Raw genomic sequence first — 12,597 nt, 5'->3', positions numbered from 1 at the left:
ATATTCCGTGTACATTCATTAATTTCCCCAGGATAAGCTACCCTCAGGTGCAGCTAATCAGCCTGTTTTGAATTAACAAAGAAGGGTTTTAAGGCAGACACAAGGAGCTGCAAGCTGAGTGAGAGAGACTGCTGTTCCCAGAGAAGTGGGACAGAGAAGAGTTCTCCCTAGCTGTGGAAGCTGTCAAAGTCCCCTAGACCCACTGGACGGTGGTCGCAGAGTCTGCTGGGACAGCCTGGGTCTTAATCCCAGGAATAGGAAGGAAGGACACGAGACCGTGCTGAAGCGGGGTTGTCCTGTCCTAAACATTGGACTTACAGAGGAGAGATTCTCTGACCTCTTGTGGGGCTGAGCTCCCCTAGGAAGGAAGGACGCGAGACCGTGCATAAGCGGGCCATCTGCTCCATAACCTTGGAGTAATAGATAAGAGAAACACTATATTGCTGTGTGCAGAGACTGTATATGTTTAGCTATAATAGTACGTGTTTTGGGGGGGTAAACAGCTTAGCTGTCCATCCAGTTAGTAAGTGCTGAAGCTGCATGTATTGTTGGTCTCCTAAGAGGAGTAGGTGTTTATTTTATGATTTATTTTGACTTACAGGGACGGTGGGCCTATTAGTGTATTACTTAACCCTGTAAATAAAACCCATATAGAAAAATACTTCGTTTCCTGCCTTAATCTGGGACATAAGATTTTACGCTGTGGCAGAGACATCACAATAGCACTATTATATATATATATATATATATATATATATATATATATATATATATATATATATATATATATATATATATATATATATATATATATATATATATATATATATATATATATATACATACATACAAATACATATACATATACACAGTATATACATACATACATAAACACATACAATTTTGTGCTCTACTTAAGTTTCCAGATAGAATACAAATAAAAAGGTCACAGTGCTTCGTCTTCTAAGCCCTGCTCCTCGGCTTTTCTGTGTCCTAGAAGCGGACCCCAAATATATAAAAGACAAGAAACAAAGACAAGCACGGCTTTCTTTAGAAAAAAGCAAAAATATATTGTGAGCCACAATAGCGCCAATTCTCATTTACATCATAGGTAAAATTAGTGCAGCATCAGAGAGGGACAGATAGGAGAAAAGTCTTTTTAGTCACCACTTCTATGCAGTTGTCAAATGTTCCAGGGATTATACCGCCTATGGAGTGCTGTATACCCCAGGTACTGGTCCTCAGGAAGTAATTTTCCTGGGTTTCCAGTTAATGGTGATTGGCAAAGTGTGTGCAACTCAGCTTCTACAAAAGCTCCTTGTAGTCCAAAAGGGAGTATAGAATATGGCTACATCATTTTCAGTGTATAAAATACAGTCTTTTCCCTGGACATATTCATAAGGGGAACATAACAATAGCCTTTAGCAATATGCAACCCTCTCCTTGTCAGTTTTATTCCTTGATATACATTAAATGTTTCTATACCTTCGGTCATAATATCAGAACTTTCCTCTTTCAGTCTTTAAACATGTTCCCATGATAAAGCTGATAAGGTTTTTTCATACCAGGTCGTTAAGCCTTATAGTTTACATTGTTTACCTTTTATACTATTTCATACAGTCCTAGCCACTTGCCACACTTGTCATGATGTTGCACTGAGGATGGTGCCAGGGTGAACTTCTATTCTCCCTACCAGTGTGTATCAATGCACACTACAGTACATGGGCTTTTTTTGAGCTTGCTGCCTTTGACCCCAGTCACCACAATGATAACCTTGGTGGTTTGAAGATAGGGGTAGGCTTTTTAATTGTGATAACTTCTATCTTCATTTTTATTGAAATTATGACTAATGCAGACCCATTCTGATGTATTCTATTTTTTCTTAGAAGACAGCATTGATCTGTATGCCACATTGGTATATGAGGTTTTTCCCGCTTTCAGGATTCCTTTTAGTCAAATGGAGAGATCCTGTGGCTCTGTCACTTTCTGACCTACAGTAGGTTCTGCATTGCCACTTGAATCCTTTGATCCTGGAGACGTAGCATGAACTGCTGCTGCATATGAGCATTTGCTTTTCTTGCATTTCTGTCAGCTTGGTAAACAGCTGCTCCATCTTTTCCTGGTTTGTTGCATCTATGGAGATTTACAACATCCCACTCTTACCACCAAATGTAACAAGTCACCTTTACTTTGAGTGTTATTTTATCTTCAGGTGTACTGCATAATCACTTCAGTAAACTTGGATGGATGTTCAAACGGATGGAGATATTTATTTATTAAGAGAGACCCTGCCCCTTTAAAATCCATATTAAAAAAATCTTACCTTTCTTGACTCTCACTAAACACACAATCAAATTTGTTTCCAACCTGGTAGTTGGCTCTCTCGCGGCTCCACACACAAAATAGGTAATAATATATGGCAGCAACAAAAAGGTATAACTTAGTTTCAGGTCCTGGTTTCTCACACAGACTGCTTACTCTGTTCTCAACATTTCTACTGGACTCAAAATCAGCCTTTGGTAGCTGGCTGATGGAAAACTGCTCATTTATTTTATTTATTTATTTATAAAACGTTTTACCAGGAAGTAATACATTGAGAGTTAACTCTTGTTTTCAAGTATGTCCTGGACACAGAGTTATGATGACAAATACATGGTTACATTAAGTGAACAGGTTATATAGTATACATTATATATGAAGACGTTGCATGAACAGTTAAAAAATAAAATATGTTATAGGCATATGAAACAGTTACAAACTAGAATAAAATGTGAGGCATCTTTCGTTTTGAAAGAACTTAGACTGGTGGTGGCTTTGAGAGTCTCAAGTAGATTGTTCCAGTTGTGAAGTGCATGGTAAGCAGTGGCGGATTTAAAAAAAATGGCTCCCATAGGCACTTACCTGATGCCGCCCTCCTGTTGTAGCACCTCGTCATCCCGTCACTATGGCAACGTGACACCATGTGATGTGAAGTTGCCGGCCCACGCATGAATGAACGGTGCTTTCCGCTTCTGCGCATGCATGATCGACACTTGCTGCTTCTGCGTATGCGTGATCGGTGCTTGCTGCTTATGTGCCTGTGCGATCAGCAAGCCCAGTCCAGCAAGCCTGAACAAGGGGTGAGGAGCTTGTACAGATACGCAGGTAGCTTGCCCAGAAAGTATTGGAAGGTAAAACAGGAAAGATGATGTAGTTACATTAGAGGACAAATCACCATATTGAATTGTAGAGGGTGTCTAGTTAGCTAAGGTGAGTTTGGGATGCTGTGCCATATACTATGACCCCATAGTCTATAATTGGTATTAGTATCTGCTGTGCAATGTGCTTTCTGACAAGCAAGCTTAGGGAGCATTTGTTCCTATAATGTATACCTAGTTTGGCTAAGGTTTTGGATGTCAGGATATCAATGTGCAACCCAAATGTTAAATGGTAGTCAAATCATATGCCCAGATATTAAAAACTAGGATGGTATTAGAGTTGGTTCTTATCTGAAGCTCAAACATTGATTGCTTTAGAAATTTAGCCTTGGTCCCGAATTCCATTGTTACAGTCTTGTCAGTATTTAAAAACAGTTTGTTTTGGGAAATCCAATTTTCAAGTCTCAAAAAATCAGATTGGAGTACATGTTCAAGGTCAGAGAGGCTAGGGCTGTGTGCATATAAGATTATGTCATCCGCATAACATGTGTATTGGAACTCCCTTACAAAATGTAGGTAGATCATTGATAAAGACTGAAAAGAGTAGGGGCCCCTTTTTTGCAGGGGTGCTGGGATGAAGCAGCCCTTTGACATGACCAGCCATCTACAAAACCTGGACTGAAAATACAGATTTTCTGTGGTTCACCACAAAATGTATTTTCAGTGTGAAATGTGGAAAACTGAACAAATCTCTAGTAATTTCAACATATTACTTCACAAAAGATTTTGCACAGTTTAAGAGAAAGTCGCACCTTTGGTAAAACTTTCATAGAACGCAAAATTGCCAACTAGTTTATTATTCAAATCATGACACATGGGCTGACTCACTTGTAAACTATTTATAGTCTCTGAAAAGGAATAGAATTTTAAATTAATTTAATACAGCACACAACTTATTGGTTGAATTTAAATCCCTGGACAAGATTGTAATACGTGTTGTTTTTGTAAATGTTATTTTCGCAAAATGTTTGCAGTGTGCATGTGTCCAATATTTGGGAATGGGTGAAAAGATTTCCACAAACCTCTGATTTTAATGGAGACAATTTCAACTAAAATCAATATAGACTATTACATGTCCATAACAAATACAGTTCCATTCTATTTCTAAATTAACTAGTTCATTCGAATCAATTATTTAAAAAAATAAAAATTATATATATATATATATATATATATATATATATATATATATATATATGCGATCATAATACATTATGAGATTATAGTCATCTTCAAATTTCCATTGTTTGAGCATTTTAACTATGATTTAATATTTGAAAGGCTTAGAAACTCAAGTATATAAATAATTTTGTTATCCTTTCATTAATTGTCTGTTACATATGCATATGTAGTTCTGTAGTGTGAATGTAAACAGTTAGAAGATGAATTGCAAGAGACATGAAACATTTTTTGATGAATATTCTCACATTTCAAAATGACTAAACAAATATGTTTTACAATCAGAGACATAGAAGACACCGCGGTGTGTACAGTGCTTTCATGGATCGCGTTGAAGAAACATTTACCGAAAAAAAGCAAGAAGTGGGTAATTGAGCTGCTAAGTGCATTTGCAGAACTTATAATGAGAAAATCTAACAAATTCTAATGGTATCTTTCATGTAAATACACTGTAAGCATATTACCTCAAGGGATTATTATGGAAAATATATTTTTAAAGCCATGTTATCCTAAAAAAAAACCCCACTACATTCCTTGTAGTACCCGTTGAATTAGATTGGGCTGATATGCAGAACATATACCCCTCTGGCTGTTTTAGGGGATCACACTACCAGCAATATAAACTGTTCTTTTATCAACTTACAACAAAAGATAGGGGTGCCCAATGCTACAACCAATTGACAAAACATATATGGTTATAAGTATAAAGTTCAAAAACTTCAATAATAATTACTACTATTACTTCTATTACTACTACTGATGTATTTGAACTTTATACTTATTATAGACTGTATATGTTTTGTCAATTGGATGTAGCATTGGGCACCCCTGTCTTTTGTTGTATGCATTTGCCACGCTCAGTAGCACTCTTTTTGACATAAATATATATTCATGATGTGGTGGGTGTAGGAGTTTGAGCAAGCTGGGAATGTGTGTGTGTGTTAATTTATTTTATAAACTTAAACTAAAATTTTAATAAGCAAAGTTATATGTAATTTAATGGTGCATTCACCAGATGGCATCATGCTATAAGATATCGTAAAGTTATTTTAGGGCTGCATCAAGATTTCTTAGATAATACCCAATGTTAAGACAAGCTAATAAAGTGGTTTAGGAAAACCTTAGATATGATTATTCTATCAACATTTGCAACATTTCATGGAAAACAGTTCTAGAGAGCCTATGGAGCCTATTCTGGAAGCTCCAAAGTCTGACAAACCACTTCTAAAGTGCACTTCAGAAGCGGATTGGCATGCTTTGCTATTCTGTAAGCCCTTACTGCAGTAGCGCAACCAGGGGAGTGCAAGGGTTCATTCCAACCCCCAAGAATTGCCATCACGTGACACACCGATGTCACATGGTGACAAGTTGCCACAACGCGTCGCCATGTAACGACATTGTGTCACGTGACAGTGCTTTGTCATGGCAACACGTCGCCACGTGAAGGCGCTATATCATGACGCGTAACTGCACTCCCCAATCAGATTTTCTGATTGCGTCCTTGCTTTATTGCATGTCCAAACTGCATTTTAAATGTCTTTTTATACAGGTGGTTTCATTCTTGCTGACAATCCGATCGGTTTGTCAAAAATACCTCCAACTTGTATTTTTTGCCCACAACTGCTATTCTCGTAGCTCCATTATGCAAACTGCTTCTAAAAACTGATTTTTTTCTTGCCACCTCCAAAGGGTAACGAGATTATTATTGCGAGTTATGGCTGAGAGCGCAAAACCCATAAGTCAGACTGGAGATGGAGTTAGCACCACCTCTGATCATTTTGCTTCTAAACCAAGTTTACACCGTGTGGTTTGCCACTTTGTTTAGATGCAGTTTAGAAGAAGTGATTTGCAATAGAAAATGCAGTTTTTACTCATTTCATATCGCTTGTTTAGCATGCCAAACCTTGTGGCTTGGCAACGACAACTTCAGAGATACGAGAAAAGGCCCTTTAATGCACTAATCAATAACTTGTGTTTATAGTTAGATGTTAAACCTTCTTTTCCCTGTAACCCCTCACTTAATTACCTCAGTCTAACCTCTAGTGCTGAGGCGGGAGCCTGAGCTCTACTCCCCGTTATGGCCACACGTTCTCACTAGCTGAGCACGTGGCCAAAGATTAGACAAAAGGCACAACACAAGGGTATGAATAACTAAATAAAGATATAAATACTTTTAGGAGGCAGGTGCAGATGTACACACAAGGAGATAGTTTGGGGCAATTAAAACATTAATTTATTTAGCCTGTCCCTTTCAACAATGCACAGCAAACAGACATATACAAAAGGAACAAACAGCTTTGCCTTGTAAGGGCTTACTTAGTTCCCCAGTCCCAATCTGCAAAACTGGGAGGAAAGCCCCTTACCAGCCCAAAGTCTCAAGTGTTACCTTACAGAAGGTGGCCCTTCAGGTCAGTGGTGTCCATGTGTCTTGATCTCAGCACAGCCTTTGTGCTCAAGACAGTATCTCCTCTGTCAGCACAGTTGTGAATGTGCTAAGGCAGGGGTGAGCAAACTTTTTAGGCCGACACCCCCTTTTCGTCCATAAAATTTCTCGGGCCCCCCCTGCCTGATGTAATCAAAATCACATGAAAAAAAAAAAAACCTTTATTAAACGGTATACAATATAAATCCAAATATGTTTAAATACTTACATATTTCAACAGCTCGCGCTTGCAAAATTAGGCTGCGTCCACGCTGCCGCTTAGAGCGGTGACATCACCAACTCTCCAAGCACGAGCACAGGGTGTCCTGCATAATTTTGTAAGCGTGGATCGGGGCTATTTGTGTGTGTGTGTCTGTGTATGTCTGTGTGTGTGTGTGTGTATTGACTGCTGCTGAGCGCACATCAAAGTCAATTTTGTTTGTTTCCCCAAGCGCCAAGCTTGGGAGAGCGTACGTGCACAAAGGCAATCCTTTGGGGGGGGGGCATTCATCCACCTCTTTGCTACCTCCCTTCCCTCTCCCCCCCCTTTTATTTCTTCCTTCCCCTCCATGCTTTTTGTCTTGCTATCCCCATTGTCATCCAAACTCCTACCTACAGTATTATTTATTTTTTTCCGTTTTCAATGTTGTGTTTTCACTTTTTTTTTTTTATTATTTCTGTACATTCATTGTATGATTGATATAGTGGCAGCCTACCCTTTCACTTGCAGAGGACCGCAGCGAAGCAGGTTGCCAGCGGAGGAGAGCAGGACCACAGCGCTATTGCAGGGCAGACACCGGAAGGAGGGGCATTTGACTTCACCGTGCTCGGGCGTGCTCCACCCCGTACTTCCGAAGCCCCTGCGCGTGCGCTCACACACCATCAAGTTGCCGCCACCTGCACTATCCTGTTCAGCCACCCGCACACATCTTCGGCTGCCCACCCGTGCACATCTTCTTGGCCGCCCCTCGCGCACAGCGTCTGCCAACCCGCGCACAGCGTCTGCCGGCCCGCGCACCCAGTTTTCATCGCACGCCGCCTGCGCCTCCCTAAATAATCTTGCGCCTAATTGCCCCCCGAGTTTGCGCACCACTGCATTACAACACACACTCTCAATCAATCAATCACCACATACACACACTCACCACATACACTCAATCAATCACCACACACACACACACTCACCACATACACTCAATCAATCACCACACACACACTCAATCCCCCCCCACACACACTAAATCCCCCCCCACATACACACACACACTCCCCACACACACACACTCCCCACACACACACACACACACACACACACACACTCAATCCCCCCACACACAATCCCCACACACACTCAATCCCCCCCAACACACACTCAATCCCCACCCACACACACACACACACAATCCCCCCCAAAACACACACAAACTCAATCCCCACACACACTCAAATCACCACACACACACACAATCCCCCCCCCCCACACACACACACACAATCCCCCCACACACACACACACAATCCCCCCCCCCCACACACAATCCCCCAACACACAATCCCCCCCCCCCCCACACACAATCCACACACACACACACTTTCACCTGGAGGGGCGACATGCTCCGATCCCCTACACCCATGCAGCTGAAAACTGGTGCGGGAAGCAGACAGGAAGAGAAGGAGGGGCTGTCTGTGTGCAGAGAGAAGCCCCACCCCCTCTGCAAGACACAGACACATAGAAGCAGCAGCACGGAGCTTCTGGCCGCCCATGCACAGCTCTGCCCGTCCCCAGGTTTCCCTGCAAGCAGCCCGCGCCCCCCTACATAATCTTACGCCCCCCCCAAGGGGGCGCGCCCCACAGTTTGCGCACCGCTGTGCTAAGGAACCCACCAGGCTGTACCCAGCAGGGTTTTGTTTACCCTCCTCTGAATACCCAGGTGGAGCTGGTTAATTTTCTAGCTGCAATCAACCAGCTCTCTATTGGATTTCTCAGCCCAGTAGAGGCTTTTATTTAAACAGGGATAAGTCCCTGTTACAATATCCAACCCCTATAACCAACAATATAACATCAGTGTGATCTCTGGGTGAGGGCCACATACATGCAATTACACTTTTGACAGGGCGCTGCGCAGCAATGTGTGCATGTGTGTTTGTCTCACAGAGTCCCCACGATCCCTTGGGTAAGTGTTAGTAATACATTGAGAGTTACCTCTCGTTTTCAAGTATGTCCTGGGCATAGAGTTATGATGACAAATAATACATAGTTACAAGTACATAGTTACATAAGTGAACAGGGAATTCATTATATACAAGACATTGCATGCACAGTTAAAGATAATATATATTATAGGCATATGTAACAGTTACAGACCAGATTAAAATGTGAGACAGCTTTGGTTTTGAAAGACCTTAGACTGGTGGTGGCTGTGAGAGTCTCCAGTAGATTGTTCCAGTTTTGGGGTGCACAGTAAGAGAGGGAGGAGCGGCCGGACACTTTGCTGAACCTTGGGACCATGAACAGTTTTTTGGAGTCAGATCTCAGATGATAAGTGCTGCATGTGGTTGGGGTAATGAGCTTGCCCAGAAGGTATTTGAAAGCAAGACAGGAAAGATGAACTTTACGCCTGGACTCAAGTGATGACCAATCTAGTTCTTTGAGCATTTTGCAGTGATGTGTGCTGTAGTTGCATTGGAGAACAAAATGGCATATTGAATTGTAGAGGGTATCAAGTTTGCTAAGGTGGGGTTGGGGTGCCGAGCTGTATACTATGTCCCCATAGTCTATAATTGGCATTAGCATCTGCTTTACGATACCAGCAGACTTAGGGAGAATTTGTTCCTGTAAAGCACACCTATTTTAGCATTTGGCATAGGTTTTGGATGTCAGGATATCAATGTGCATCACAAATATTCAATGAGAGTCAAAACATATGCCCAAGTATTTAAATCTAGTAACAGGAGTTAGGGTGGTATTAGCGTTGGTTCTGAGTATGGAACCGTAGCAGGCCTGTCTCTTCACAAAGACTTCAGAACCCTTTTCCGTAGTGAGGATTCCCTTTCCCTCTACTCACAGATCCCTTAGTCTGGTGTGCTGAGGATCCGTTAGTACTCCACATGGGGAGCTTGTCTGTGGCCTTGTCAGTCTGCTGCTGCTGCTATCTCTCAGACTGGGGCTGTCCTCTGCAGAGTCTCTCCCTAGCTCCTGTCTGATTGCTCTCTCAGTCTGGGCTGCTGGACTCAGCTTATCCTCTCTCCTCGCGGGGCACATGCCGGTCCCTTTGTCCAGGAGGCTCTGCACACAGCCTCACTGCATCAGCTCCCCTGCAGATGACTCCTCAACCTTTGCACTCCTGTCCCCTCATTGGCTTTCTGGTCATGTGTCCCTATTGCAGCAGCAGGGGCTTCTGGGAGTGGTAGTCCGTCTGCTGCTGCTGCTCTTTCATTGGCTCCCTCCGGCAGTACACACCAGAGATGAACACAGCCAGGGGCAGCATGTATAGATAGCTGTATCCTCAGAAGTATTATTTGTTTCAGACTTTGTGGATCTGTTTGAATACAATTAATTCTCTCCTCCATGTTGTTGCTGTTGTCGTGTCCTATTAAGGGGTTACATCCATATTTACAGTTATTCTTGAACAATACAACCTCTTTTACTTTCTCTTTACTGTTGCTCAGTGTAAAACTAATCAATTTTGATGAAGTATAAATAAAAACTGTTTTCTTTTAACAGTAATCCCAATGGCATATATACGTGAAGAAGAAATTGAAAATACAAGATAATACATACAATGCAACTACATTGTAACCTGTGGGATATATTAATATTACCTTACATTGCTAAATTCATGCATTTTTTTTCCACGTCTTTCAGAAATTCAATTGAACTGATATTTCTTTATTAGCATAATTGAGAATAGTTTAATATAAATGTAGCACCCTTGGGGGTATGCTAAATTACTCTTAGTGAGTCCTGGGCGCTACAGGGAGTTAAGGGGTTAAATCCTTAGTTGTAGCTAATAGTAAGTAACCAATTTTAAGTAACTTATTTTAAGTAACCAATTTTGTGTTGCAATTCACTTAGATCAGTGATTGGTCAGTTTCTGTCCTTCTAGAAGGTACTGAAAACGTCAACCCTTTAGGGGATAACTTAGTTAAATAATTCTTCTCCTTTCCTGCCTAGAAACAGGGGTGGGAACAAAGGTTATAAATATTTGGGATCTGGATATTTAGATCAGATCACATCATCTTCCCGAACTGAGGGGATCTCCAGGGCTCTCCTACCCCTGAAAAAGGGTACGCCACATTTGTTGTTTTGAGTTAGGGCAAGTCTCCCAGTACATGGGCCCTAAAGACACTGCACTAGAAAGGAAAGGACTAGGTTCCTCACCGCAGGGCTTATGAAGGAGACCTGGGGAGGACTACTAGGAATTGCAGAAAGAAGGTTACTGCTCAGTCTTAGGCAGTAGAAAAAGGCTTGAAAAAGAGTTGATCTACCTAAAAATCTCATGGTTGAGGCAACCTGAGTGAAAGTGTCTATGTAACTCGTGAAAACCTGTCCTGTTGCTGACCTGAATTGTCTGTTCTAATAAAGCTTTAAGAAAAGTTCCTGGTGCCCTTGTTCAATTTGTGCTCACCATACCAGCCCTGCACGGAGTTCCAGCACCCTGAGATTGAAGGTAACCGCAGAGTATCACCTGCACACACATTGGTGTGGCCCCCCTACTATTGGCCGGGGGGTAAAGGTGTTACATTAAGTACAGTGATGATCTGTTCCTTGCAGCTTTTTTATTCAGATCAGGATTTGCAGGGTGTGTAAGGGTAAGTAGAAAACAAAACAAATGTGTTGTCCAGTGTCTTAAGGGATAATGCCTCAAAGTTCATATTTAGCAGACATTATTGCACTCAGGCATTTCTGCGAGACATAAAAAATGCTATTTTAACTTGACAAACAAATTCAATATGTCAAAGAGAAGCTGAGATACCTGTATTTCGCAATTTTAGCTTCAAAAAACATTTGGAAAATAAGTATATAAAATCTTCTTTAGCTGAGCATATGGACATTCAACGTTTCGAGCTACACTGACCCTTTATATCAAATGTTATCTAGTACACCTTCACACACACGTCATCTGTGTATGACATTATGAAGCAAACTTTTATGTTTGCGCCCCCACCTGCTCCTTTGCTCCGGCATCGGCGGTGTCATTTGACGTCACGGGATGTCGCGTTGCCATCCCACAGCGTCAATTCACTCTGCATTGTCATGGCGACGCATCGCCAGAAGCCACCGGAGAGAAGGTAAGAGACATACCGAGGCCTCGCACACTCTCCAGGCGTTTTATTTAAATGTTGTGGAGAAGAGCATGGGTCTCTGTAAGCACCGCGCCCCACCAAGAAAATGTCATGCCCCCCAGTTTGTGCACCCCTTGTCTACTAGACACCTTGCGTTTCTCTCTCTCCACAACAAAAATCTTTTCACCATACACTGTATATTATATGGGGATATACCTGTAATATTTTGGCTGCTTCTGAACTTGGTTAATCGATAACTCTTTAAACCCTAAATGCAGACTATCATTCTATTCCTCTTATGTATAGATCTTCTGCTGAAATGTTTAGCTTTGTTTTTTTCTATCCAATATAATGTGAAACCCCACAAATATTATACCAGTAACATTTTGATTATAGATCTCTAATTGGATGGTCCTCTGAGTCCTGATAAGTATAAAACAAAAAAATATTATTAAGATAAAGGAGTCCTTTAGAAAATGTATTAAGAAGACAGTAGTTAGCACAGAAATAAGC

At 41.5% G+C, this 12,597-nt stretch overlaps 1 protein-coding gene across 3 annotated transcripts in view; it reads left to right on the top strand.

Annotated features, from left to right (window-relative positions):
- Positions 1 to 11,366, top strand: part of C2H7orf78 (chromosome 2 C7orf78 homolog) — a 33,868-nt gene extending 22,502 nt beyond the window's left edge. For 2 of the 3 annotated variants that reach the window (XM_075589127.1, XM_075589128.1), the window contains 2 exons: positions 4,662 to 4,739; positions 10,523 to 11,366. In XM_075589127.1, the coding sequence (XP_075445242.1) occupies positions 4,662 to 4,739; positions 10,523 to 10,525 (81 nt within the window). In that variant the 3' untranslated portion in view covers positions 10,526 to 11,366. The remainder of the gene's footprint in view (positions 1 to 4,661; positions 4,740 to 10,522) is intronic. The other variant, XM_075589129.1, reaches the window with a different exon arrangement.
- The last annotated feature ends 1,231 nt before the right edge of the window (positions 11,367 to 12,597 follow it).

This window comes from Ascaphus truei, chromosome 2 (assembly GCF_040206685.1).
Source record: "Ascaphus truei isolate aAscTru1 chromosome 2, aAscTru1.hap1, whole genome shotgun sequence".
In the NCBI taxonomy this organism is placed as follows: Eukaryota; Metazoa; Chordata; class Amphibia; order Anura; family Ascaphidae; genus Ascaphus; species Ascaphus truei.
Note: the sequence above shows the minus strand (reverse complement) of the source record. Positions and strands in the feature narration are given on the sequence as shown.